General features: G+C 52.8%; 8 protein-coding genes across 8 annotated transcripts; 3 read left to right on the top strand and 5 right to left on the bottom strand.

The window, feature by feature from the left end:
* Positions 1 to 1,116: 1,116 nt before the first annotated feature.
* COCCADRAFT_96902 (uncharacterized protein) lies at positions 1,117 to 1,377 on the top strand (the record flags this gene model as incomplete). The annotated part of the gene is made up of 1 exon (XM_007714412.1): positions 1,117 to 1,377. The coding sequence occupies one exon, from the start codon at positions 1,117 to 1,119 to the stop codon at positions 1,375 to 1,377; it is 261 nt and encodes an 86-aa protein (XP_007712602.1).
* A 185-nt stretch (positions 1,378 to 1,562) lies between these two features.
* COCCADRAFT_96923 (uncharacterized protein) lies at positions 1,563 to 3,331 on the top strand (the record flags this gene model as incomplete). Its single annotated transcript, XM_007714411.1, has 3 exons — positions 1,563 to 1,770; positions 2,010 to 2,500; positions 2,621 to 3,331. 3 exons carry the CDS (start codon positions 1,563 to 1,565, stop codon positions 3,329 to 3,331), a joined length of 1,410 nt encoding a protein of 469 aa, XP_007712601.1.
* A 1,719-nt stretch (positions 3,332 to 5,050) lies between these two features.
* On the bottom strand, positions 5,051 to 6,804 carry COCCADRAFT_26522 (uncharacterized protein; the record flags this gene model as incomplete). The annotated part of the gene is made up of 6 exons (XM_007714384.1): positions 5,051 to 5,344; positions 5,509 to 5,949; positions 6,030 to 6,218; positions 6,268 to 6,280; positions 6,495 to 6,666; positions 6,744 to 6,804. 6 exons carry the CDS (start codon positions 6,802 to 6,804, stop codon positions 5,051 to 5,053), a joined length of 1,170 nt encoding a protein of 389 aa, XP_007712574.1.
* A 290-nt stretch (positions 6,805 to 7,094) lies between these two features.
* Positions 7,095 to 10,433, top strand: COCCADRAFT_5314 (uncharacterized protein; the record flags this gene model as incomplete). Its single annotated transcript, XM_007714379.1, has 1 exon — positions 7,095 to 10,433. One exon carries the CDS (start codon positions 7,095 to 7,097, stop codon positions 10,431 to 10,433), a length of 3,339 nt encoding a protein of 1,112 aa, XP_007712569.1.
* A 4,631-nt stretch (positions 10,434 to 15,064) lies between these two features.
* On the bottom strand, positions 15,065 to 15,652 carry COCCADRAFT_96959 (uncharacterized protein; the record flags this gene model as incomplete). Its single annotated transcript, XM_007714410.1, has 1 exon — positions 15,065 to 15,652. A coding segment is annotated over one exon (588 nt), but the record flags the coding sequence as incomplete, so codon positions are not given.
* A 2,419-nt stretch (positions 15,653 to 18,071) lies between these two features.
* COCCADRAFT_96921 (uncharacterized protein) lies at positions 18,072 to 18,560 on the bottom strand (the record flags this gene model as incomplete). The annotated part of the gene is made up of 1 exon (XM_007714409.1): positions 18,072 to 18,560. One exon carries the CDS (start codon positions 18,558 to 18,560, stop codon positions 18,072 to 18,074), a length of 489 nt encoding a protein of 162 aa, XP_007712599.1.
* Positions 18,561 to 20,194: 1,634 nt separating this feature from the next.
* Positions 20,195 to 20,527, bottom strand: COCCADRAFT_96982 (uncharacterized protein; the record flags this gene model as incomplete). The annotated part of the gene is made up of 1 exon (XM_007714408.1): positions 20,195 to 20,527. The coding sequence occupies one exon, from the start codon at positions 20,525 to 20,527 to the stop codon at positions 20,195 to 20,197; it is 333 nt and encodes a 110-aa protein (XP_007712598.1).
* Positions 20,528 to 21,820: 1,293 nt separating this feature from the next.
* Positions 21,821 to 24,039, bottom strand: COCCADRAFT_96903 (uncharacterized protein; the record flags this gene model as incomplete). Its single annotated transcript, XM_007714407.1, has 4 exons — positions 21,821 to 22,521; positions 22,741 to 22,918; positions 23,091 to 23,837; positions 23,893 to 24,039. The coding sequence occupies 4 exons, from the start codon at positions 24,037 to 24,039 to the stop codon at positions 21,821 to 21,823; spliced, it is 1,773 nt and encodes a 590-aa protein (XP_007712597.1).
* Positions 24,040 to 24,163: the final 124 nt, after the last annotated feature.

The following is a 24,163-nucleotide window of genomic DNA, read 5'->3' as shown; positions in this document are numbered from 1 at the left end:
AAGTGTGAAAATGGACACGAACGAAATGCCAGCCGCCCTGGTCTTTTGGCGAGGACAAGCCGGCCTGCGTTCTCGCCAAGCTTCGGGGACTTGATGAGGCAACTTGAGGCTCAACGGAGGCTGTCTCGGCAGACATGCCAAACGTTGAGCCGTCCTGTCAGGGTCTGGCGCGTCGCATCAAGGAACGGCATTAGCATCCGCCGTATAGTGCAATCGTTCGTGCTTGCGATATTGTGATAGCAACAGCAACAACAGTTTGCGATATCCTCGAATTGACGCCCGCACCATCGTCCCATCTCTTGCTCCGAGTAAAACCGCGCGCGCGCATCTACACAGCCTACACACAGTGGATCGCTAGTACCTAGAGTAGGACAGGTATCCACATCCAAGGCACAAGCATGGGTCACTTGACGTAACTGTACATGACCCTATAAGCCGCCCGGTGCTTTTTGCAGAGTGGATGACGGTTGTAGGTATGCGACTTGTACGTGAAACCGGGCCAGGTCGCAATAAAGGTAGCAATGAGGCATTTCTGCAAGACAGAAGTGACGCTGGCCATGTCAGTTCTCTCGGCCACGACAACAACGACAAGACCAAAGACTGCGTATGCTACCAGTAAGTGACATTGGCGCAACAGTGGAGGATGCAGGATTGTCAGGCAGCCTCCCAATAGGACTACGAGTACATTTAGTGGCTAGTCATCGTACGCATCCCTGGCGCATAAGGGCGTCTGCAAATGCCGAGAAGCCGTTTAAGACCGGAAGCAATCTGCAAGAAGTAATGATCGGACGACGTCGCTGTTGAAGGTGAAGGGATATTCGCTGCGCTGTTGCCGCTACCGCTGCTAGCGTTTGGTGTTTGGATGCTGAAGAGATGGAGAAAGGACCACCAGAGCAGAGAAGGCGGGGTGTGGTATCGAATCCACATCTCCACGCCTCCACGTCTCCACGAGTTTCCTGGAGCGGCTCCGGATTTGCAACCAGCGGGAATTAACCAGTATAAGTTCTATCTACACACCAAGTTCCGCGGACTCACCGCAATTTCTGGCACATCGGTCGATTGTCGCTAGGGCGGCGCTATGCCGTCCTAAAGTGCTTTGCTCTGCAGGTCTCGGGCATGATTGTGCGAGACTTGCTTCACGCACCAGGTTCCCGTCGCAGGGACTCGGTTCAGCTGCCGTGCTCCACTGTTTTTGCGGAGGGACGAAGTGGGAGTGCTGATCGGTTAGGGGAAGTGGGCCCTCTGGTCTTTGGCAGTGTCGCTGTCGGCACAGTACAGCCGAGTATGTCGCGGATATGGTGTTTCACCGATTGTGAGGGTAGACGGATGTGGATCGGTGCTTCGAGTATCAAGTGCTATGATAAGTGTGAGCTCTGAGGCGGAGAGAGAGAGAGAGAGAGATGGGTGGGGTTGTTGGTCATGGGAAGGAAGGAGCACCTTGCATCGAATAGGCAGGAGCAGGACCGAACCACATGCGTTGCGATTTGCATCGCTGCCCCGCGTTAAGCTCCCACATGCCTTATCCATCTCCACATTACGAGTAAGACTTATCCTCTGAAGCCATGAATTGGACAGGTGGTTCACTGCAGCGCACTAAGAAAGCCAACTCGGGCATGCTGCAACGGCAGAGAGCGTATTTTGCCAAGGCACGAACAAACCTTCAGAACATACCTCAAACGCCTGTTGCTCCCTTTATCCCGAGTTATCTTCGCGACAATAGCAAATCGGATTATCTAGCGGTTCCTTCATTTGAGTTGATCTCAGACCGACGTAGGGGGTGCTCTGTGAGAGGTCGAGAGGAGCCAGCACAGAGTGAGGGTATACCTGTACTAGACAAGTGGTGCGCGATCAGCAGGCATCAAGTATCTCCACACGAATCACCCATCAGGCGTGTCGCTCACCATGACATCCAATCGGAGACCTCACCTCAAGCTCAAGAAGGTAGTTGTGGCGAGCAGATCCATGATTACTTGCGTTGTGTTTACACAAAGAAACTGACGGCAGAGTAGACTTGAGTGGCCCGAAACGCAAGGCCCCAGACAAGAATGTGGAGATGCAACTGCTGGAGGCGAATAAGAAAAGGCTGTTAACACGGGCAGATTGGATCGGCATCGACGCTTCAAAGCCAGTGCAACTGCAATTTGTGTCGTGCAAGCAGAAAGAGAAGATTGGCAAGCGCAGAAGAACGAGTGGAAAATGCCGCGCGCAGAGAAGACAGTGTGTTGAGGGAGAATTAAAACCAAAAAAGCCTCATCTTCAGCACCGGTCCTTTGCTAAACTCTTGGAAAGTCGTGCTAACCAGGACGGACCCGAGAACATACACATTCGCATAGGCACAGAGGCATTGACAGATGAAGAGTCTGATCAGCTCGAAGAGTGTGCGCAATCAGAAGCTTGTTCAAGTCCGATGCTTTTTAAGCAAGACGATTTGGTTTCCCACGTCGCAGCGACATGTGAAGATGCTCGGCACCATGGCGATGCTTCAAGTTGTGCGGAGTCTGTTGCAGGTAGAGACAATTGCGACAAGTTGCACCAGCAGCAGCTGACAACAGTGAATGTGGACGAATGCAATAGGTCGACATGCAGCTTTGGGCCCGTTGACCGTGGTCACAATGACGAGCGCAATCTGCGTTTTGTGTTTAGGGGCCGGGCCTCTCCCATGGGTCTACGTACTCACCACGTAACGGGCAGGCAAAAGATGGATGAAACACAGCTACTCGAAGAACGAGCATCGGCATCCACATGCCAGGCCAAACATGTGCATCGGGTCACCAATGACAGCGAGGACCCAAGTGCATACGCAATCGTCGATCAAGAACCCTGGATGGCGTATCTCGCAATTTCCGACGTTTCTTCACGGGAAAACGATACGGGAGTTTGCACCAAAGACGAATTGCAGCTTGACGAGAGCATTGCGGGAAATGAGAGTGGGTGTGATACAAGATGGTCAAAGGGCGCCACTCAGGGCCTGGAAGAAGAGGATGGTGAAAGTTTTGGGGTAGCGTCAAAATGCGAGTGTTTGGCTTCGTTGGGGCGGGGTATAGTAGGGAGAGCGGCAACAGGGTATGTGCCGGAGATGAAAGGCATTCGCGCAGACCAACCAAATTGGAGCCATGTACAAACTTTGGGCGAAGATGAGAAGGAGTGGCAGGCGTTTGTCTTGGGTAGCGACCAGAGTCAATCCTTGCCAAGGGTGCAGCTGAATGCACGCCGACGTTTTGCGCAGACGGTAGTAGAGTATGCGCAAGAGGCATGTTCAGAGCAGCTGCCGCTATCCATTGCAGCGAGTTGCGCAAGCACCCCCGCCCGGAATGAAGCCGAAATTCCGTAGATTTGGTTCTTCCACACACACGACAGGGGACGAGATGCAGCAGATTGAATGCTACGGGTGAGGCCATGCAAGAGATATGTACGTATGTACAGAAGGAATTACTTTGGGGGAGATGTTGAGGAGACGAGAAGTGTTGGGCATTGTGAGTCAATGGTTAAAAGGTGAGGCGGTAGGTGGGCAGTGAGTGACTGATGCATGTGTACTGGCACATACTAGTACATCTATCTACTTGGCTGCCTAGGAAGCAAGGCATGTTTAGATGTGGCTTGTCCCTTTGAACGTTCAGATGCAACGTCCCGTAGCAGCACTTGGACATTCGGGGCGACTCAGATTGGCATAGACGAAAGAGCGCCGAGTAAGGAGCAGAGTAGTGTATACAGGTATTCGGGCCGGGCGGGTATGAAGAGTGAATGGGTGGGTAGTGTACTAGGACTAGTAGCAGTTGCGATACCCCAGTCAGGCGTGACGACGGAGTGTATCGTTGTAGATCCCAACAAGCGGTAGCTAAGTAGACACGGACGTATGTACTTATGCCTAATCATCGTTTCAGCGGGGACGTGGGATGAGGCGGGACTAAAGAAGTGGATTGGCCCGTTTTGGCCGAGGAGCAAATGGCAAGGCCCATGGTTTGACTTTTAAAGTGGTAGGCTAGCGTAGCTGGCGACGTACCGTCGTGTTGCATGTCAGCGAATGAAGATGGGCAAGTGGCATTGTCTTTGTGTGTCGCTGACGCGCTACGTGAATAGGGCCCGGATGGCGTCGAAGCGTTGGAGACGTTAGCTGGTGGGTGTTGGCAGCGTTGGCGCCTTTTGGCAAGGGCAATTTTACGAGTGCGTGCTCGGTGTTAGTGTGTTGATGTGTGTGCGCAGGACGGACGCATTGAGAAGGGGCGAGTGAGGGAGGTGTACTGTAGGAGGGAGTGTAATACATGGCTATGCTAAGAGTTTGACGAATGCAGCAACTTGAGTATGGATAGAGGGCACGCCAAGATGGGGAGCAATGCGAACACCTGCAGAGGATGCGTCAGAGTCGGATCAACATGCATGTCGTGGGTAGTAGCAATTGTTTGAAGAGGGAGGGGAGGGGGTGGCCCGGGGCAGGCCGAGTGACGTGCGGGGCTCTATTTCTGGGTGAGCCCTATGAGTTGAGAGGACGTGGTGACCGGGCATCCTTGTCTTTTGGCCCAAGTGGACTCGGACCGGGGCAAAGGATGGAAATGCCAGAGCCAAAGCCAATGCCGGTGGCGGTGCCAGAGTTACAGGCGGACAGGCGGACAGGCGGACAGACAGATGGACAGACACGGTGAAGCCCAAGGGCAGGCGGTGGTCATGTGAGGGCGCGGGGTGCGGTGATGATTCAGAGCAGCGTGCAGTTGGGGCGAGCAAGAAACGATTGGACCCAGAGGACGGAGAGGACAGAGGACAGCACACCGCCAGCCGGTCACATGGACTGGCTGAGTGGCAGGCAGGTCCGGATAAGGGCGAGAGGGCCACGACGGCAACAGCAGACAGTCCACAATTGATGTGCGGGGGGCGTTGTGGCATGATTGGCGCTCGGACGCCAGGGGTAAAAAAAATCCTTTGCCTTCTCGAAGCCGTGGAAAGATGACTAGCCGGGCGACCGTCACGCGACTCGGCGAGGCAGCAGTAGGTAGTAGCAACTAGATAACAGCACAAGCACAAGCACAAGCAGCCATGGGCCTGTCGTGGGCATGGCGAGTCATCGGGGGATTGCACAAGGGAGCCGTGAAGCAGCCGGGCGGGCAGGAAATTGGTGGCTCGAGGCAAACTTTGGCCATGACGACGGCGGATCCCTGGCCTCTGGTTGCGCCGTCGTTGGTGATCGAACCGTTGTGCCGGCTTCGCACTTTGTTTCACCCTGCCCGCGCGCCACGTGTGAGCCTATCGAGGCGCGCCCACAGCCACACATGGGGCGCCCCAGCCCGGCCAACAAGCGGCTTCCATGGCACTCGTCCTCCTCACCCACTACTCTACTCGGGGGAGTCATGGTAATCTACCATGGACAAGCAAGTACAGCACAGCACAGCACAGCAATAGCAAACTGAACCCTCACCGGTGGGTCAAGACACGAATGACCCACGCACTTCATGGCCATTGTCCTTTGTCGGGCCCGTGGACGCTGCTGCCCTACACCGACGTCTGCAGCTGCATACACACCCGACAATGATGATGTTGGTGGTGATGGGTGATGACGATGCAAGCAAGCACGCTGCCAGCCTTGCCAATGCTGCCTTCTCCTCTGCTTGCCTCAGTTTCCGGCATGGGATCCCCCTCTTTGGCCGGATGTAACGGCAGCGCTACAGTGGCTGTACGCACTTCTACGTGCATGGAAATACGTAGTAGCTGGATGCAACTCGCCCTCGGCCTCGCAGGTCGCCTGTCAGCGGGAAGCGGCAGCGTAGGCGCAGGCGGCCGCCATGGTCCTCCTTGGTGCACATGCCTGCACCTCTCTCTCTCTCTGCCTTGGCTCACCTGGCTGCACACTGGCATGCAGGCGGGCGTGATTGGCAGCGGTGCAGCTGGCGGTGCAGCAAATGGTGGATGGTGGATGGGACAACCTTGGGCTGCGTCATTGTCGACGCCGTTGCTCAGTGGGGCCTGACCAGTGTCGCGGCTCGCACTGGTTACCGCTAGCACACGAGACAAACAGGGAAGAGGGCTTTCGCAGCCCGAGTTACCATGTCTTGACGCGGACTTGGGCCCGACCGACAAGGAGGCACGGAGTCAAGGTCAAGGCATGCTGTCTGTGGCATAGGCGTGTCGTTTGCAAAGTTAGCTGAGAAAAATTCCGTCTGCGGCTTGTCTGTTCCTGGCCGCCGCCTTGCTGGCCCACTGCCCTGCCGCTGCCCGCTGCCCTGCCCACGGGCCTGCCCATATACATAGTAGTCCGAATACCTCCTAACAGAACACACACACGCACACACAAAGCCTGCCCGCTCCTTAGCTGTTAGCATTAGTCCGCCCTGCACTACCCGCTAGAGCTAGCAAAACAATTACACCCACACACGACATTACTCTACCACACACTCACCCACCCCCGACACTCCTCACTCGACCACCACTACCACCACCACCACCACCACCACCACCACCACCACATCACCCGCCTGCCACCGCTGCTGCTGCTGCCACCTATTACTTACTCCTCTTTCTCAACCCATCTCTCTCCACCCCGCCCAATCCCCTCTCGGCATCCGCTGCTGCAGTTGCCCGTCCTTCTCCGCACATCATCCCACTGCGTTTTTAACGAGCCTGGTGCGCCCGCCCTGGTCTGCCGAATCGCTTGCTGCAAAAAACCCCAACCGCCCCCCACGACTGCTCCGGAGTACTTCAGATCGCACAGTATCCATGCAACGTGCATGCAAGGCCGTCTCCCAGTAATCCCAGCTGACCTCCGCCTGCACCTCGCGCAGCGCGCGCTTCCTCGTCCAAACTCGTCATAGCCAAACGCATTCTGTCAGTCTCACGATGCGATCCAGTTCCTAGCCTGAGCTCTGCCAAAAAAAAGGACCCAGCAGGCTGTTGATCCTATCTGCTTTTATTCCCCAGTGGCGCCCGCCCGCCTTGACGCTCCTTCCACACATCCACATCCACACACACTCACATCCACTCACAACTCCCGCACACACCCCCTCCTACTCCAACTCGCCCTCATCCTCCTGCTCTCACCAATTGCCCGCGCCATGAAGATTTACTAGCACGCCCCGACATCAGCCTTTTGCTCTCTCAGACATCCCACCACCATGTCACTCCTCCACGACTCCTACGCGCGCCCGCGCATGCCCTCGCCCTCGCCTAGTTACGCTCGCGCCATTAGCATTTCCGCCCGTGGCAGCCCGGCCCTTACTGCCTCTTGCCTCAATGGTTCCCTCCAGTCAACCCCAGAAGGCATGGTGCCCATCTCGTCATCGCTACCCGCTATCCCTTCCTACACACTGCCAGAGTCGTTGCTCCCTCCTCCCGTTCAGTCGCAGCCAACTTCTTCGCCATCGGCCATGGCGGAAGCCCTAGGCAAGGGTCCAGGCCTGATTCGACGAGTTAGCCGGGGCGCCCAGGGTATCCCGCATCGCTTCCGTCGCGGCAATTCGACTGCTCAGCGCGACAAGAGCTCTGGTCCCGTCATTATGCGCCGCCGCAGCGACAGCAGGACTGCCGCCGACGGCGACACAGGCATCTCCGACTTTGACGCTTTCGAGGAAGAGGAGGCTATTGAAGATACATACGAGCCCATCCACGGGCTTGGCATCACCGGCCCTTCGCCCAGCTTCAGCTCAATACCCGACACCGCGGTCGTAGCCCCGGTACGCAACTCACGCCTCGAACAGGGCACTGTTTTGAAGAAGATTACCAAAAAGGAAAAGAAGGAAATCAACCTGCGTCTGGACCTGGAATCCGCAAAAGTCTTCTGGGACCCCTCCAGACCCTCAAAGGCCTTTTACATTGATGATGTAAAGGAAATCCGCTCCGGTCCAGAAGCAAAGCACTATCGCGAAGAGTGCGGACATTCAGAAAACTGGGCACCATACTGGTTCACCATTGTATACACCGACACAACACGATCAAAGGGCCGGATACGAACCATGCACCTCATCGCACCCGACGTTGGTGTCTTCAACATGTGGACCCAGACACTCGAATCCGTGTCACGTAACCGCATCGACCTGATGGCTGGCCTCATGGGCTTTGCCGACAAGAGTGCCAAGCTCGTGTGGCAAGGCGCAATGAAGAAGCGTGAAGGCGAAGAGTCCCTCGACTTCCCCAGCATTGTTGAGTTGTGCCGCAGCTTGCACATCAACTGCAGCGAAGCCACTCTTCGCATCTACTTCCAAAAGGCCGACACTCAGTCCACTGGAAAACTCAACCAACAACAATTCTTGTCTTTTGTCAGGCGCCTAAAAGAGCGCAAGGACATCAAGACAATCTACAAGTCCCTGACATCAGGCTCCAAAATCGAAATGGACAAGGTTACCTTCTTCTCCTTTCTCCAACAAGAACAGGGCGTCGATGTCAACGCAGACCTCGAATACTGGACCAACACATTTGAGCGCTTCGCACGTGCCACCAAGCCTCGAGCGCCTGCCACACCTGTCGAGGGCGGTGACATTCCTCTGCCCCTGGCCATGAACTTCTCGGGTTTCCAAACATTTCTCACGTCTGCCGCAAACTCTATTCTTCGCCCGGTTGGTCGCCAACAAAAACTCGATCGACCATTGAACGAGTACTACATCTCTAGCTCTCACAACACATACCTCTTGGGCCGCCAAGTAGCTGGTGAATCTAGTACAGAGGCATACATTACTGCACTTCAAAAGGGCTGCCGATGCCTTGAGATTGACTGCTGGGATGGAGCAGACAACGTCCCCGTCGTCATGCACGGCCGAACTCTAACCAAGAGCATTCTCTTCCAGGACACCATCAAGGTCATCAACAAGTACGCCTTTACCGAGTCGCCATACCCCGTCATCCTATCGCTCGAGGTTCACTGCTCGCCAGTCCAACAGTCGGCCATGGTCAAGATTATGATGCAAGAGTTTGGCGACAAGCTGGTGCTTCAACCCCTGGACTTTGAGTCGCAGAGCCTGCCTAGCCCTGAGGAGCTCAAGTACCGCATACTCATCAAGGTAAAGGGCGCTGCGGGTGACGAATTCGACACCAGAGCGCTCATTGGCGAAATCACGTCACGAAGGCAGCGCAGCTTCAGCTCACCATGGTCACGACCCATCATCATGAACGACAATGCTATCCCAAACTCGCCCCTTCTCTCAAGCCCGCCTTCGATGAGCCCGCCGGAGCGATCAGCTACCTTTTGGGCAACCCCTCGAACTTCAAACAATACGCTACCCACCTCAACAGCTGTAAGCTCGGCAGAAGACAGTGACAGCCCTAATGTAACTGCCGCAGAAGCTGCCGAGCTGGTTGACGACCGAAGCAAGCCCAAGAAAACCAAGACGAGCAACATCACCAAGGAGCTAGGAAGCCTCGGAGTCTACACCCGCGGTGTCAAGTTTACGGACTTTGGCAGCACGGAAGCCAACACCTTCAACCATGTCTTCTCCATCAATGAGCGCGCCTTCGACAAACTCACCAAGCCTGGAGCACGTGAGAAGCACCTACTCGAAGATCACAACATGCGCTGCCTCATGCGCGTATACCCGCACGCCTTCCGCATCAACTCGTCAAACTTTGACCCTCTCAAGTTCTGGCGTCGCGGTGTGCAGATGGCCGCTCTGAACTGGCAGACGTACGATCTTGGCCAGCAGCTGAATGAGGCCATGTTCGCTGGTGGAGACGACCGCACGGGCTACGTCCTCAAGCCGGCGGCACTTCGCCTCGAGTCACAGACACCAGTTGTTGGTCACCGCAAGGCGCCCAAGAAGCAAGTCAAGTTTACCGTACAAATCATCTCGGCTCAGCAGCTGCCTCGTCCGCGAGGTCTCGGGCAAGAGGCCAACATCAACCCATACGTCGAGTTTGAGATGTACTGTGCTGAAGACATGGGTGCAAATGCTACAGGTATTGGAGGCCAGGACGCATCAGCACGCAACGGTCACTCGGGTATTGGAAACCCTCTGCGCAAGCGGACGCGCATTGTTGAGGGCAACGGCTATAACCCCGAGTTCGGCAATGAAATCGACATGACAGTGACAACAAGATACCCCAGCCTCGTATTCGTACGCTGGACTGTCTGGAATTCGCTTGATGCACGGACCACGAATCACGCGCCACTTGCTACCTTCACAGCCAAATTAAGCAGCATCCAGCAAGGCTATCGTCACCTTCCTCTCTACGACAGCAACGGCGAGCAGTACTTGTTCTCGACCCTCTTCTGCAAGATCAAGAAGCAGGACATTATCGATGCACCTGAAGTCTCGAGCGGCACTTCGTGCGGGTCCTCGATTGACCCTGGCAGCCCCCTCCAGGAGCCTACCAACACCAAAGCGAGCCGCAGCTTCGTCAGACGCTTGATCAGCCGTGCACCTAGTGAACGCAGGAGGCGCAAAGAAGAGCTGCACCGCACAGGAAGCGAGTCACGCGAATCTGACCTAGACCCCATTAGTCGCTCAAGCACAATGGAGCGATAGTCCAAGCTCCAGATACCGCCTCACTCCTAGGTGTGCAGCTGACAGTGTCGCCACGCATATCTGTAAGCACGAGTTCCTCGGCCTGCAGGTGGTGCACCATACAACTAGCAGCATGTTGTTCACCCCACATGTACTCATATTTGGCCGTGCGCCGGTTTCTTACTCTTCTAAGAAACCTGACGCCATGACATGGGCCACGGCTATGTGTCCCGCACCTTGACCCCAAACACGGATATGCGGAACAAAGCTAAGAAAATCTCGGGCAACGGCACCATGCGTATGCTCCCGCTTCCGACAACTATCGGATATCCAACAGAATCGCAATTACTACTGCTCGGCCCAGCAAACACCGCTTTGCACAAAAAAAACAAAAAGTTATCCTTGATTCTCAGTCTGGTCCTGGGCGTCGATCGCTTTCATCCTTGCCGTGTGTATTCGATTCTAGCATATACCCTTTTTTTTCGCAACAACTTTTTTATTTCTTTTCATTGTTTTTTTCCCGGGACCGGAAACATTGGAGTAGGTGAACAATCATAGGGAAACTATCATGGTTTGCCGGCGAGCAACCGTTTTTGCATCTTGGCGATATCCCCATAGACTTTTTGTTTTCAACTTTTCTTTTTCTTTTTTGGAAGGGCTTCATTGCTCGAGTAACCAACCTCCTGTACAAACCTCTTCTTCTTCTCTTCTCTTCTCACTCTTCTTCTTACCAATACTTGTTTCATTTTTTCTCTGTAGCCATAGTGGGCTTGACGACTTTACGATGTAGCTTATTCTGGCATAGCCTAGTTAGCAATTCTGTAGGGCAGGATTCCACATTTTTTTCTTCATTTTTACAAGCGCTTCAACCGTTGATTCTTCGGTGCCCGCTTTTTTTTCCTTCTTCACTTTTTTTTCGTGCGCGTGGTTTTTTAATTGGAACCTCTTTTTTCTTCCTTTCTGTCCTTGTCGACTCACAACTCAACACATATGGGGCCGGGCCCAACAAAAAGATTTGGAGTCAAGGGCGGTGTGTAACCATTTGTTGAGAATTTTCCATTCTATTCTGGTTTGTCGTTCTATTGCTAATACTTGTGTATTTTTGCGCTCATCATTTTCTTTCCTTTGTCTGGTTGGGTATGTGTGTATAGAAGGATTCCGGAAGTGGGCCAGTGAGGCGGTGGTGGGGGGATAGGCGTAAACGGAAAGGATATTTGGCTGGCCTCAAGGGGTTTCTTCGGCATCGGTTCCAGTTACACCAAGGGGACCAGGGGGGCCGGAGCGGGGTTTACAAGCAAAGGAAAACACGGTGTTCGAAGTCGAACCATTAGGAACAAAAAAAGCTACCAGCTTTTTTTTCCTTTCCGAATTTTCCTAATAAACCCCCGAAGAAGGCATTAAAAAACTACACTCTGATAGAAATGACAAATACGACTTATTTTCAAGCGTCAAAGGAAATCAAACAAAGATTCCTACGCTGACCATGCATATACCGCCTCTCTCTCTTCCACTCATCGCGTGCGCTGTACCTTTTGCTACCCCATGTAACCCTTTCCCGCCTCGGACCTTTGCCAAACCAATAAAGCCGGAAGAGGGGAAGCGTCCGCCATAAAGCGGGGGGGGGAGGGGGTGAGCAGAAAAGGCCCCCCAAGAAATCCATACATCAATAATACTAGCAACATCGGGAATATCACACCAAAAAAAAGGCAATTGCATCACAACCTCACATATCCTCACCCCTCCATCCCCTTGGGAGTATCGTACCTGCAAGATCTACATTCTCCCAACGCAACGATTACACCTTCATCCACCACGTGGTTACACGTGTACGTGCGGGACCCAAAAAAATCCCGCTTCCATCGCCTCATTTTTTTTCCTTCCTGTGCATCAGGACCCAGATTTAAAACGTGTATTACGCACATACACAACTAAAAAAAACACGTCCATATATATAGCGCTTAATATACCAGAAAGAAAAAAACCCGGGAGAGACAGGGAGACCGGGAGACGAAATATAACGAGTGCGTATAACGACTATACGCATTATACGCGGGTAAAGATCGATAGTAGTAGTAGTAGTAGTAGTACCGCGTTCTTTACTACGCCCCCCGCAATTATTATTTTTTTGTTCTGTGCGGCAAATTTGATAGTAATGGTGTGATTGTGCGAAAAGGGAAAAAAAAAAGGCAAATGTGATATTGCAGTGGAGAGTAGAATAGAGTAGAAGTAAGCAGGTAGGCAGGGGAAGCGTATAGGACGCGCATACGCATACGCATACGCTTCATTCTTCTTTCCGCCTCGCATGGTTTACAAAGACAGAGAGAGGGGGGGGGGAACGTACCACGGCAAGGGGGAGCATCGGAAGGGCGAGATACTGAGTAGGGGAAAAACTACAAGGCTAGCGGACGGGAAGACACAGAGAAGGGGGGGGAGGGGATGCGAACGAGGTTCCCCGCATTTTTTAACCTTGTCAGGGCGAAAAAGGGCAAGGGCAAGGGGGGATGTGTGTTTGAGGGAATTTGGATTTGGGTCTGTATGCGAAGGGGAGGGGGGGCTCGAGCAACACGAAGGGTTGTCTGGGGGATGTTTTGACATGGGGCGGGGGGAAGTAAATTATGGCGCGTTTTTTTTGAGCTTTGAGGAATGTTGGATGCGGTATTTTTTTTGACACAAGGGGGGGGCGGGACGGGAGTGTGCGGGTAAGGGAAAGAGATAGAGAGAGAATGAATACGTATTTGATATATCGATGAATTGCATATTCTTCAAGCATGCATTCTTACGTTGCATGTCGGCAAAGGGGTATTGATGTAATCGTAATGTCAGTATCGGACACACAACCCTCCCTCCACAGAAAAGAAAAAAGTACTGAACCAGAAGACAGAGACAGGAAAGCCCACTACCACCTAATGCAATTCCTCCGGAATTCCCCTGTCCACAATATCGAAAAGTGAGCTGATTTCCCCAATTCCAATAACAAGATTTTTTCTTCTCCTCACCAAAAGAAGAAGAAGAGGTAGGCTGTCGGACGATCTGGGACCCATGCTTGTGTCCCGCGCGCGCGCCCGCGTTCCCGCGCAACGCAAGTTCGAGGTTGGGACTAGGCTGGGGCGCGGGAACGACCCGGACGGACACGGGGCGCAGCGGGTAAGGTTCAAGCACGCGCGTGCGCACGCGCGGGGGTGTGTGGCAAAGAGGAGAAAAGAGAATAGCAGCGCGACAGAAAAGTGAGGTAAGCTCGACTTCCTTTTCCAGCCCGTTCAATGGCGCGCATTCTAGGCTTGCGGAGGGCGAGTCGGACGGGCGCTGGCTGGACTGGGTTCTATTTGGAAAATTTCCCTCCCCCTTTTCCCAGTTTCTTTTTACCTCGTTCAACAGATTTTTTTGGATTTGGAGTTCTACTTCTTCAACTTCCGATAGTTTGTGGTGTGTCGTGTGTCGTGTGCTTTCTCAATGGTAGTCGCGGGCGCGTGGGATACTCCGAGAATGTGGAGAGGAGGAGACAACATGCTTGCGCGCGTTTCAAGCAACCCCATGTAAACACCACGACCTCAGCACATCCAAAAAGCCAATCCAATATTGCTCCTATGGTCTATGCTCAAACTCCGCCTTCACTGATGTCGTGCGACCATGCTCGGATATACCGCGGCTGTGCTTCATGTCCATGTTCTCACCAATCGCAACACCCTGGTCCGCCCGTCTCACGTCTTCGTGCTCCTCTTTTTTGGGGGGTTTGCTCTCACTAATACTGCACCTGAAGCGCGAGGACGTCTCATCCAATCGTGAATTACTACGGAGCAAACCGCATCTTTTTTTGTATGCATGTATCCTATATTTACCGAGTCATGGCCGGCAGCAGCCGATGTCAAAGCGAGATAATCACACTTGCTTGGTCTGCGCCTTGCAGCTGCATGCCCCGCTTTCTCAGCTTCTTGCTCGGCGGGAATATGTTACACAGCATGCGCGCAATACGGAGCGCACGGTGAGCGTTGCGTGAGCGGGCGGAGGCATTAGCCGTGTTGGTAGGGATAGCGATGCAATCACCCCCTCTTGCTCTCTATCTTTCTCTCTCTTTGCTACGCGCCAGAGTTGATACAATAGTCTTGTATCTTTTCCTTCTCATTTCAGCAATTAGGCAGCATTGGCAACAAGGTGATGCTCACTGCCCAGTCTGACTGTCAGGCTCCGACCAAAGATAAAGAGAAAGAAGAAGGCTGCCTGCAATGGCATGCAGCCTTTTCGGCAACAGGGCCGGACCTCTCACAAACGTGCATACTGTAGGAATAGGCAATACAGTCTTGTGCCTTGCGTCCTGCGTGCTGCGTGACATCGGAATAGGCCCGAATAGCCCCCCATCTATGGCTACGTGTTACCGCCTGCATGGCAGCAGAGGCTGAAAATGGATGTGGCTGCACAAGAACCTTCTAAGCTTTCGGATCGGACTTGTACTACTGACCTCGATCGGTAGAGAGCATGTCGTGATAGTATGCCATAAGCTGAATTTCCATTTTGATTGCTGCTCGCAGTAGTTTCAAAGCCAAGATGGCCATGTGGCTATCTCGCTTGATGTCTTTGTGTGCCGGTGGCTCCAAGGTGCGAGATATTGGCGCTACTGAAGTGTGAGGCTGCAACACATGTACAGTCCTATTCCTATATTAGACGTCATGCCGCGATGAATGGGGCTGGATATCCACCGGTATCCAGTTGTTCTGCATGGCCATGCCGATCCACCTGCCCAAACTGCGGAGATGGACATGTGCGACATACCAAGAGTTTCGCAGTACGACAACCGAGACAGGGTGCGCCATGCGAACCTGCATGGAATCAGACGCTGAGCAACGTGGTCCCAATTGTGGGGGTTGCATATGGGCTGATAGCCGATCGCATGTCAGCATCGTGGTCCTATGGTGAGAGATTCTGGCTTTTGCAAATGCGGTAGCCTGCATGGTGCTAAATGCACGGCGTTGTCGTCTGACATTTTGCAAATACGGCTCCAACTTCCCCCACACTCGCATCAAAGATGTATGCTGTGCTGTGGAATTATAGTGGAAGTGCATATGCACAGGCAAATGCACGCAAGTACAAACCTGCTTTGTGCAAGTCTGATCATCATGACGGGACAGCTGACAGACTGCACATTGTGAGCTGGACGCAATATATGGAATCACCGCTAGCAGTAGATGCACAAGGCAGCCGTTGACAAGTTGCATATGCAACAACGTGATCAAGTTGAACCGCACAATGTGTGTAGTGGACAGCTGGTGCTGGGACTTAGTTAGTCTTGCTCTCGCTGTGACAAGCAGGCAGACCAGTAGGCAGACCGGCAGGCAGCCCAAGGCGAGAGCGCTGGTGTCGACGGTATGGCACTGACAACAGAGATCTGGCCACTGCACTAGCTGCCAACACTTAGGAAGAGTATCAAAGATGAGCCATGTGATGACTTGGACCCTATCGATCACATGCTCTCATGGTATTGAAAGACTCGACCGCAGATGTATGGGGATTGGAATGAGTAGCTGAGACAATGTGCAGCCATATAGGAAATATAAAAATCGATCCTGATATGATGGGCAAATAGGAATACCCATCTGTCTTAGCTCGGTTATAGCCGTCTTGTTGTGTTAAATAAGTCGGATTATCAGGATGGGCCGAAGAGACATGGAAGCATTGGGTTGCCAACTGCATTTTCTTCCTTTGGTGGGAGACCGAACGCATTGTTTATGCTTACATAAGCCCTGATAAGAGGATGTGTAGAAGATGGCCTCTTACCCAAGCGTTCTTCCAAGGAAAGTGTCAAGGGCAGACGGTGCGAATAGCTTGTACCACAGGCCTGTAGATTATAGCGGGTAGACGAATGATGATAGATCCTAGATTTTGGCTAGTCCAGCATGTGCTTTGTGAGATTTTTCATTTACACCAATGGGCCTCGATGCATGGTTACAGCGGCTGTCAATGACGTGTGTGGGGCAATCGAACGGTTGTTGGCGATGGCGGTCTTTCTGCTGGGCTCTTGTAAGTTAACATGTCCTTAATTGCAGATTGATGACTGTGTAGAGGGATGTGGTCTGGTGTTTGCATATGCAGTGCTTGATGAAAAGAAGGTACGGTGTTGGGAGTGGGCATCAAGGCAAACGTGGGAGAGAGCACGCGCCAAGGGCAATATGCTCCGACATCCCGACCCCGCTGGACTTTGTTTCAACACAATCTTTGTCCGCCACAATCCATCTACACTCAGTCGCAAACCCACACGCGCAACGTCAAGGCCTTGTCGCGCTGGCAATGGTGTGAGCAGAAGAGACGGACATATTCTCAGCTCCTGCTGTCCATCAACGCCATCAACATCACCCACTACCACCACCTCGAAACTTTGCATTTGGCCCCACGAATTTCCAGGCCCAACCGGGGTTGAGTGAGGCCTTGAGCGCCACACGACTTAAATTCGACTCCGGCCGAGACTACGACGAAGACGACGAAACCAACGACCACGACCACGAATATGGAGGGCGCCTTCACGCACATGGGCAACCACCTGGTGTCGGACTCGGCGGCCACAATCAACGCCGGCGACGTGGATGAGGGCATTCTGGATGGCGACCTCTCCCGCGGCCAGCTTTCGCGCAGGCGCCGCGCCGATGATGACGAAGAGTATGACGATGATGACGCTGAGAGCATGGCCAGTATGCCGGTAGGCGGCCGAGAAGGCCAGTCGGCCATGCGTGCGGAGGATGCGGAGGTTGAGCTGCCGGCCCATGCGTGTACGTAGGAAGGAAGTGGGCGGGCACGACCAAAGGCTGTACTGACTGACCGGTTGCTTTAGGCGCGTACTGTGGCATCCACAACGCCGGGAGCGTCGTCAAGTGTCTGGCCTGCAGCAAGTGGTTCTGCAGTGCCCGTGGAAACTCGTCGTCATCGCACATCATCAACCATCTGGTCCGCGCCCGCCACAAGGAAGTCCAGTTGCATCCCGCCTCTTCGCTCGGCGATACGACACTCGAGTGCTATAATTGCGGCACCAAGAATGTCTTCCTGCTCGGTTTCATCCCCGCAAAGTCGGACACGGTCGTTGTGCTGCTCTGTCGCCAGCCATGCGCCGCAATGCCCTCGCAGAAAGACATGAACTGGGACACATCGCGCTGGCAGCCCCTCATTGAAGACCGTTCCTTCCTTCCCTGGCTTGTCCCTCCCCCAACCGACCAGGAGCAGCTCCGCGCCCGTCATCTGAGTCCCCAGACTATTGCAAAGCTCGAGGAACTGTGGAAGGACGACGCCAATGCTACAATCGCCGACCTCGAAAAGGGCGCCGGTCAGGAGGAGGTCATCGCCAAGGTCTTGCTTCGATACGACGACGCCTACCAGTACCAGAATGTCTTTGGCCCCCTGGTCAAGATTGAGGCCGATTACGACCGAAAACTTAAGGAATCCCAGTCGCAGGATAACTTGGTCGTGCGCTGGGACATGGCCCTGAACAACAAGCACACGGCTAGCTTCATCCTCCCTAAGCTTGAATTAGGCGACGTCAAGCTCGCCGTCGGTGACGAGATGCGATTGCGCTACACTGGAGAGCTCCGCCCACACTGGGAAGGTGTCGGCTATGTCATCAAGATCCCCAACAACCAGTCGGACGAGGTCACCATTGAACTGCGCACCAAGGGCGACCACAAGTCAGTTCCTACCGAATGCACTCACAACTTCAGTGCCGACTATGTCTGGAAAGCTACCTCCTTTGACCGCATGCAACATGCTATGAAGACGTTTGCTATTGATGAGATGAGTGTTTCTGGCTACATCTTCCACCGTCTGCTTGGTCACGAAGTGGCAGCAGCCCCTATGAAGGTTACGATTCCCCGCAAGTTCAGCGTTCCAGGCCTTCCGGAGCTCAACAACAGTCAAAACAATGCTGTAAAGAGCGTCCTCCAGAAGCCACTCAGTCTGATTCAAGGCCCTCCTGGTACTGGAAAGACAGTTACGTCCGCCACCATCATCTACCACCTTTGCAAGATCAGCGGTAGTCAGGTCCTGGTTTGCGCACCCTCCAACGTTGCCGTCGATCAGCTGTGCGAACGTATTCACCTTACTGGACTCAAGACAGTTCGTGTAACTGCAAAGTCCAGGGAGGATGTCGAGTCTCCGGTTGGTTTCTTGTCCCTTCATGAGCAAGTTCGCATGAACGACACCAACGTCGAGCTCAACAAGCTGAACCAGCTCAAGAACGACGTAGGCGAGCTCTCAAGTCAGGACGAAAAGAAGTTTAAGCAGCTCACTCGTGCGGCTGAGCGTGAGATTCTGAATGCAGCCGACGTCATCTGCTGCACCTGCGTTGGTGCCGGTGATCCTCGTCTGTCTAAGATGAAGTTTCGCACTGTGCTTATCGACGAGTCGACACAGTCTGCAGAGCCAGAGTGCATGATTCCATTGGTCCTGGGATGCAAGCAGGTTGTGTTGGTTGGTGACCACCAGCAACTTGGACCCGTCATCATGAACAAGAAGGCTGCAACAGCTGGTCTCAACCAATCTTTGTTTGAGCGTCTCGTCATTCTTGGATGCTCTCCCATCCGACTCCAGGTCCAGTACCGTATGCACCCGTGTCTTTCCGAGTTCCCATCCAACATGTTCTACGAAGGCTCTCTCCAGAATGGCGTCACGATGCAAGAACGTATCCGCCGCGATGTCGACTTCCCCTGGCCAGTTGTTGATAGTCCAATGATGTTCTGGTCAAACCTTGGTGCTGAGGAAATCTCGGCTTCTGGAACTTCCTACCTCAACCGGACCGAAGCCCAGAATGTCGAAAAGATTGTGACCCGCTTCTTTAAGGCAGGCGTTCAGCCTAGCGACATTGGTATCATCACTCCATACGAGGGCCAGCGCAGTTACGTTGTCAGCTCCATGCAGGCAACTGGCAGCTTCAAGAAGGAGAACTACAAGGAGGTTGAGGTTGCATCCGTCGACGCTTTCCAGGGTCGTGAGAAAGACTTCATCATCTTGTCCTGTGTACGTTCCAACGATCACCAGGGTATTGGTTTCTTGAGTGATCCTCGTCGTCTCAACGTCGCCCTCACTCGTGCCAAGTATGGTCTCGTCATTCTTGGTAACCCCAAGGTCTTATCCAAGCACCCACTGTGGCACTATCTTCTTCTTCATTTCAAGGAGCGCAACTGCCTCGTCGAAGGTCCCTTGACCAACCTACAGGTGTCGCTTCTCCAATTCAGCCGCCCCAAGCAGACATATCGCGGGCCTCAACGCTACCAGATGGCCTACCAGCACGCCAACGCCATGACCTCTGGTCGCCAGCCAGGCTTCAATGGCAACAAACCTCGTCAGGAGTACAATGACAATGGCTCCATTGTGGGCTACATCCCAGATGATGTCTCTTCTGTCCACTCTTCTGCACTTGGTGGTGTTGGTGTTCCTTCCAACTATCCCCCCATGTTCTCCAACTTCCAAGAGTCATGGCCCCTACCTGGCCGTCCTAACGGAAAGGGCAAGAATGGCGCGCCCCAAAGCGTTGCTGGTGAATCCATTGCAGCTAGCGAGCTCACAGACACCCGTAGCGATGCGCCTGGCGGTATCAGTCTTTCTGGTCTGAGTCTGAACGACTACAACAAGCCCACCTCACTCAGCCAGTCAGACCGACTTAACCGCTTTGTGGAATCAACTCGCCAGGGTCCGAACGTCGGTACTGGCTTTGGTGCTGGTCGTGGGTTGCGAGGTGCACTTGGCGGCTTTGAAGATGATGACGCTCGCAGTGTCTCCACTGCTTTTGCCAGTCAGATTGGCACCGGTAATGGCTATGACTGATCACGCCTTTCTGATATAGTGGTAACATACCCTACTACTCTTACACGTTTTGGCTGCGAGCCTCTCTCTTTCACCCGATTAAGCAACAGACCGGATTTATCACCGGCCGTCCGACCTAGGACATGCTCTGTCGGCAGAATCAGAGCAGGCGACCGCCAGTGCGTTGGCACTGATATTGATATTAGGTCCAGTCCGTACTGCAGCTTGTGTCGGCTCCTCCAGACAGCATACCGCCATACCTGCGGCAATCCGTCGCCAGCACGTAACCGCAACTCAACCACATGTGAGCTTGAAATCTGCCGTACCTCCCAGATTAAGCCCATATGGGTGATGCGTCAAGATGAAGTGCGCAAGGGAGTAAGCCCAACTGCAGCCTGGAAGAGCTGAGTATCAAGCACACAAGACTTGAGCATTTCTTTTTACCATTTCTCACATTCCTTGTTTTTATCACCTCCATGTAGGTGTGGTTGACTTTTTATACAAATGCTACGAAGAAAAAAGGTGAGGGGAAAATCATACTCCAGTTTAGTTTTTTAAGTTTGAGAAGAGAATTTAAACCATGCTTGTTTCGAAGTGTGTCTGGGGTTCCATCATTGATATACGTGACTGTGTTGGCTGTCGCGGTGAACTATTGCCCCTCTTCGACCCCCCTTTTTTTTACATCAGCACAAGGCTCGATAACTGTGGATTACCTTGTTGATCTGAAGTTTTGCATTTCTATCAATACGCCTACCACTAACCAAGCTCACTATTTTCCTTCTCACGTACACATATGTAAACTTTTCTAAAACAAAATCCCTCTAAAACAACGAAGTGGGAAGTTGAAACGAACGCCTCGTATGGACTAAGCCTATTCCATTTCTTCTCATCTTTCCAACTACATGGGATGTGAAGCATAATCAAATACGACTTCAATTTTCCTTGTCATCTCACAAAAGTTCACCCTAGTCTCCTTCTCACAAAGTGAGAAATATGGTCCTCCGCTGCACTCGTTAAGTAAATAAAGAGATTTGTACGAATTAGTTCTGTGCTTGCTATCGAAAAGAGAGAAAGATAGAAAGAAAATTGGAGGGAAATGGAAGCGAGAAAAGCGGAGAAAGAGTGTTGGGGCGTGTAGGTAAAACTTGTACACTACTCATACTTCACTATCCTTTTTTTTTCTCCTACGAGAAAAAGGGGAACAGAGTTGATTTGACGGAAGGAAGAAAAGACGAGAAAAGACGGGTTGTGTCATAATAGACAATGATCATGAATAATAATAATAATAATAAAAACTAACTCATATAAATACGGCGTGATATCCCATCCCTCATACCAAACCAACCAACTAAAAGAAAAAATAATTATATACGTGGAGAAAGAGTCCCCTAACAGGTCTCCGTCTGACATGAAAGCTTTACGCTACCCCTACCCACGTATGACAACGTCTTTTGGGTATCACACACTCTTTCTTTTCGCTTTATACAAATTCTCTCCAATTCCCGTTCTCTTATTCCAACTTTTTTTATCTTTCTCTTTATCTCTTCATTTTTCTGGATCATATACATCTTTGTAACAAATATGAAAACGTATATAGCTCCCAATCAGAAGCAACAAACCTCCGCCACACGCGTGCCTTACATAACAGTACAGCACTTGAGCATCTTGAGCAACTTGGGTAGCCCCTTCTTGACCATCTGCTCGATCTCGTCGTTTTGGTTTTGCTGCTGATCATGCTGTTGCTGGTGTTGACCGCCATGGTGTTGGGGCGGGGCACCACCGTGGTGCTGCTGGTGTCCGGGGTATCCAGCCGAGGGCGCATGCGGAGGCGGGGGCATTTCGTCGACGCTGCCGCCCTGGAGGTTGACGAAGATTCTACCTTCGTTTTCCTCGGTGCGGTACTGCAGCCCCAGCTCGCGGCATACTTGCTCGACTCGCGGTTTGATCTTTTGCACGTGGTTCTTGCTGTGGTTGCCCTTGCCGACGATGACGTGTAGGTGGGTCTGGCCTTGTTGTCTGGCGACCTTGATTCTTTCCTCGAGCACGTCCTCTGCTTCTTCTACGAAGAGACCGTGAAGGTCAATTGTGTCGCTGTCAACGCGCCCTTCGGCATTGTTTTCCCGGAAGATAAAGTCGCGTGCCTGGCGGTTGTATTGCTCCATCTTTTCCGCGTGCTTCTTTCCTTCCTGTGAGAGCTCGTGGGCGGCAGCGCCATCGCCGGACTCGTACGCTTGGTGCGCACGGTCGAAACATGAGGAGCGTTTGGCGGCTTCTTGACGGGCGAGGTCGCGAAGGCGGTCATATTCAGCTTCCGCATCCGCGGAGGAGTGGTTGAGAGCTGGGCGTGTTTGTTAGTTGTTGTCGCAATTGCGGATGGGCGCGATCAAGAACATGGGGGGTTGGGTACGTACAGCGTGAGCCCAAAGCGGTCATTTGTATGGCTGTCATCTTGTCGCGATACCGAATATGTCAACTGGAAAGGGATGCAATGGATTAACACTGAGTTATTGTTGTTCTTGAGCGATGCACTTGGCGGAATCAAGGTACATAATAAGACGGGGCTCAATGACGCTAAGCGGCTGCTTGCAGGATGCGAGATGGGCGCAGGGTCCAGTTCTGTGGCTCAGCGGTGAAGATGGATCAGGGCTGCCGTGTGAGCCACGTGGTGTGCACGTAAATACGTGTTCGGCGCAAAGTGCGTAGCGCCATGGATCTTGACTGAAATTTTGGCCAAGCTCATGCGTGACACGCTGTCATTGGTGCTGATGGTGATGTTGGCGCGCCCATGTGAGCTATGTGCCACGCCCACCGCCCCTCATCCTCGCGAAACATTCGTGACATGAATGGAAGTCCAATCGTTCTTTTCTGACAGCATCGCTACCCGCAAGGGCGGTTTCAGAAACGGACCTTGGGCCCTACGAATACAATTAGGAATGCGATCAACCATAGGCCAGCAATCATGCCATAGAGCCTCATTCTATCCCACCAACCCTTGCCTTCAGTCATCTTCCGTAGCGTGCCCATCCTCCTACTAGCAGCATCCATATTCAACGTGTTCTTGTCTAGCCCAGCCAATGCTCGATCTACCACACTCTTGTCGCCCTCGAGCGTGTTTGAAAAATTTATCGATTGTTGCTTCAACAGCTTGGCCATATCGAGGAGGCTTGTTGTGAGCGTTTCCTGTTCATTCCTTTGGTACGATAGGAGAGCCTCTGTCTGCGCATGGGTTGGGTCGCCTGTCGTCGTTGTGGGTTTCGAAGGGAAAAGAGAATTGCCAGATGCTGCTTGTGCCCCAGACTCGGCTCCGTCAGCCTCTGGCTTGCCTCTCCGCCGCAGTTCTGACGCCAATCCCTGCGCAGCATTTTGGAGTGCTTCGTTGTTTCCTCCTGACGTTGTGATATCCCGTCCAGCCTCTGTCTTCACTCTTGGCGCATATGAAGGAAATTCATCTGCGTCTTCTTGATCGGAATCTACAGACCCATCCGACTCTGTATCATCTAGCTGGTTCAATTCGTATATCCGCTGATTTAGTTGCTTTATGAGCTCGCGTTTTTGCTGCAGATCGGTTTGTAGCTCGGATTTCTTGGACTTGGAGGGTATTGTCGAGGCCGAGTGCTCAAGGTTGAGGAGTAACGTGCGCGCATGTTCGATATTCTGGGGAGTATCAGTAAGCCATTTCTATAGATGTGGTCCATGTGTTTTAACCTACTGCGCTTACGCGTGCCCGCTCATAACTGGACTTTCGTAGCTCTGGTGACGGATCTGCCAATACTATGCGCTCTAGCCTCGAGAGCAGACGATTAAGGTTGATACTGGTAACATCGCCAAATCCTGGAGAGCGAGGTCTGGCAGTCATCGCTTGCTTTGCTATAGCGTCGTTGGATTGCTGGCGCGACGCGACCTGGTATAAATGACGAAGTGATGTGCGTAGCGGGCACCGAGGCTAGGAAGTAGTAGTTGCGCAAGTTTTCAGGATTGCA

The sequence above is a fragment of the Bipolaris zeicola genome (assembly GCF_000523435.1).
Source record: "Bipolaris zeicola 26-R-13 unplaced genomic scaffold scaffold_80, whole genome shotgun sequence".
Taxonomy (NCBI): domain Eukaryota; kingdom Fungi; phylum Ascomycota; class Dothideomycetes; order Pleosporales; family Pleosporaceae; genus Bipolaris; species Bipolaris zeicola.
Note: the sequence above shows the minus strand (reverse complement) of the source record. Positions and strands in the feature narration are given on the sequence as shown.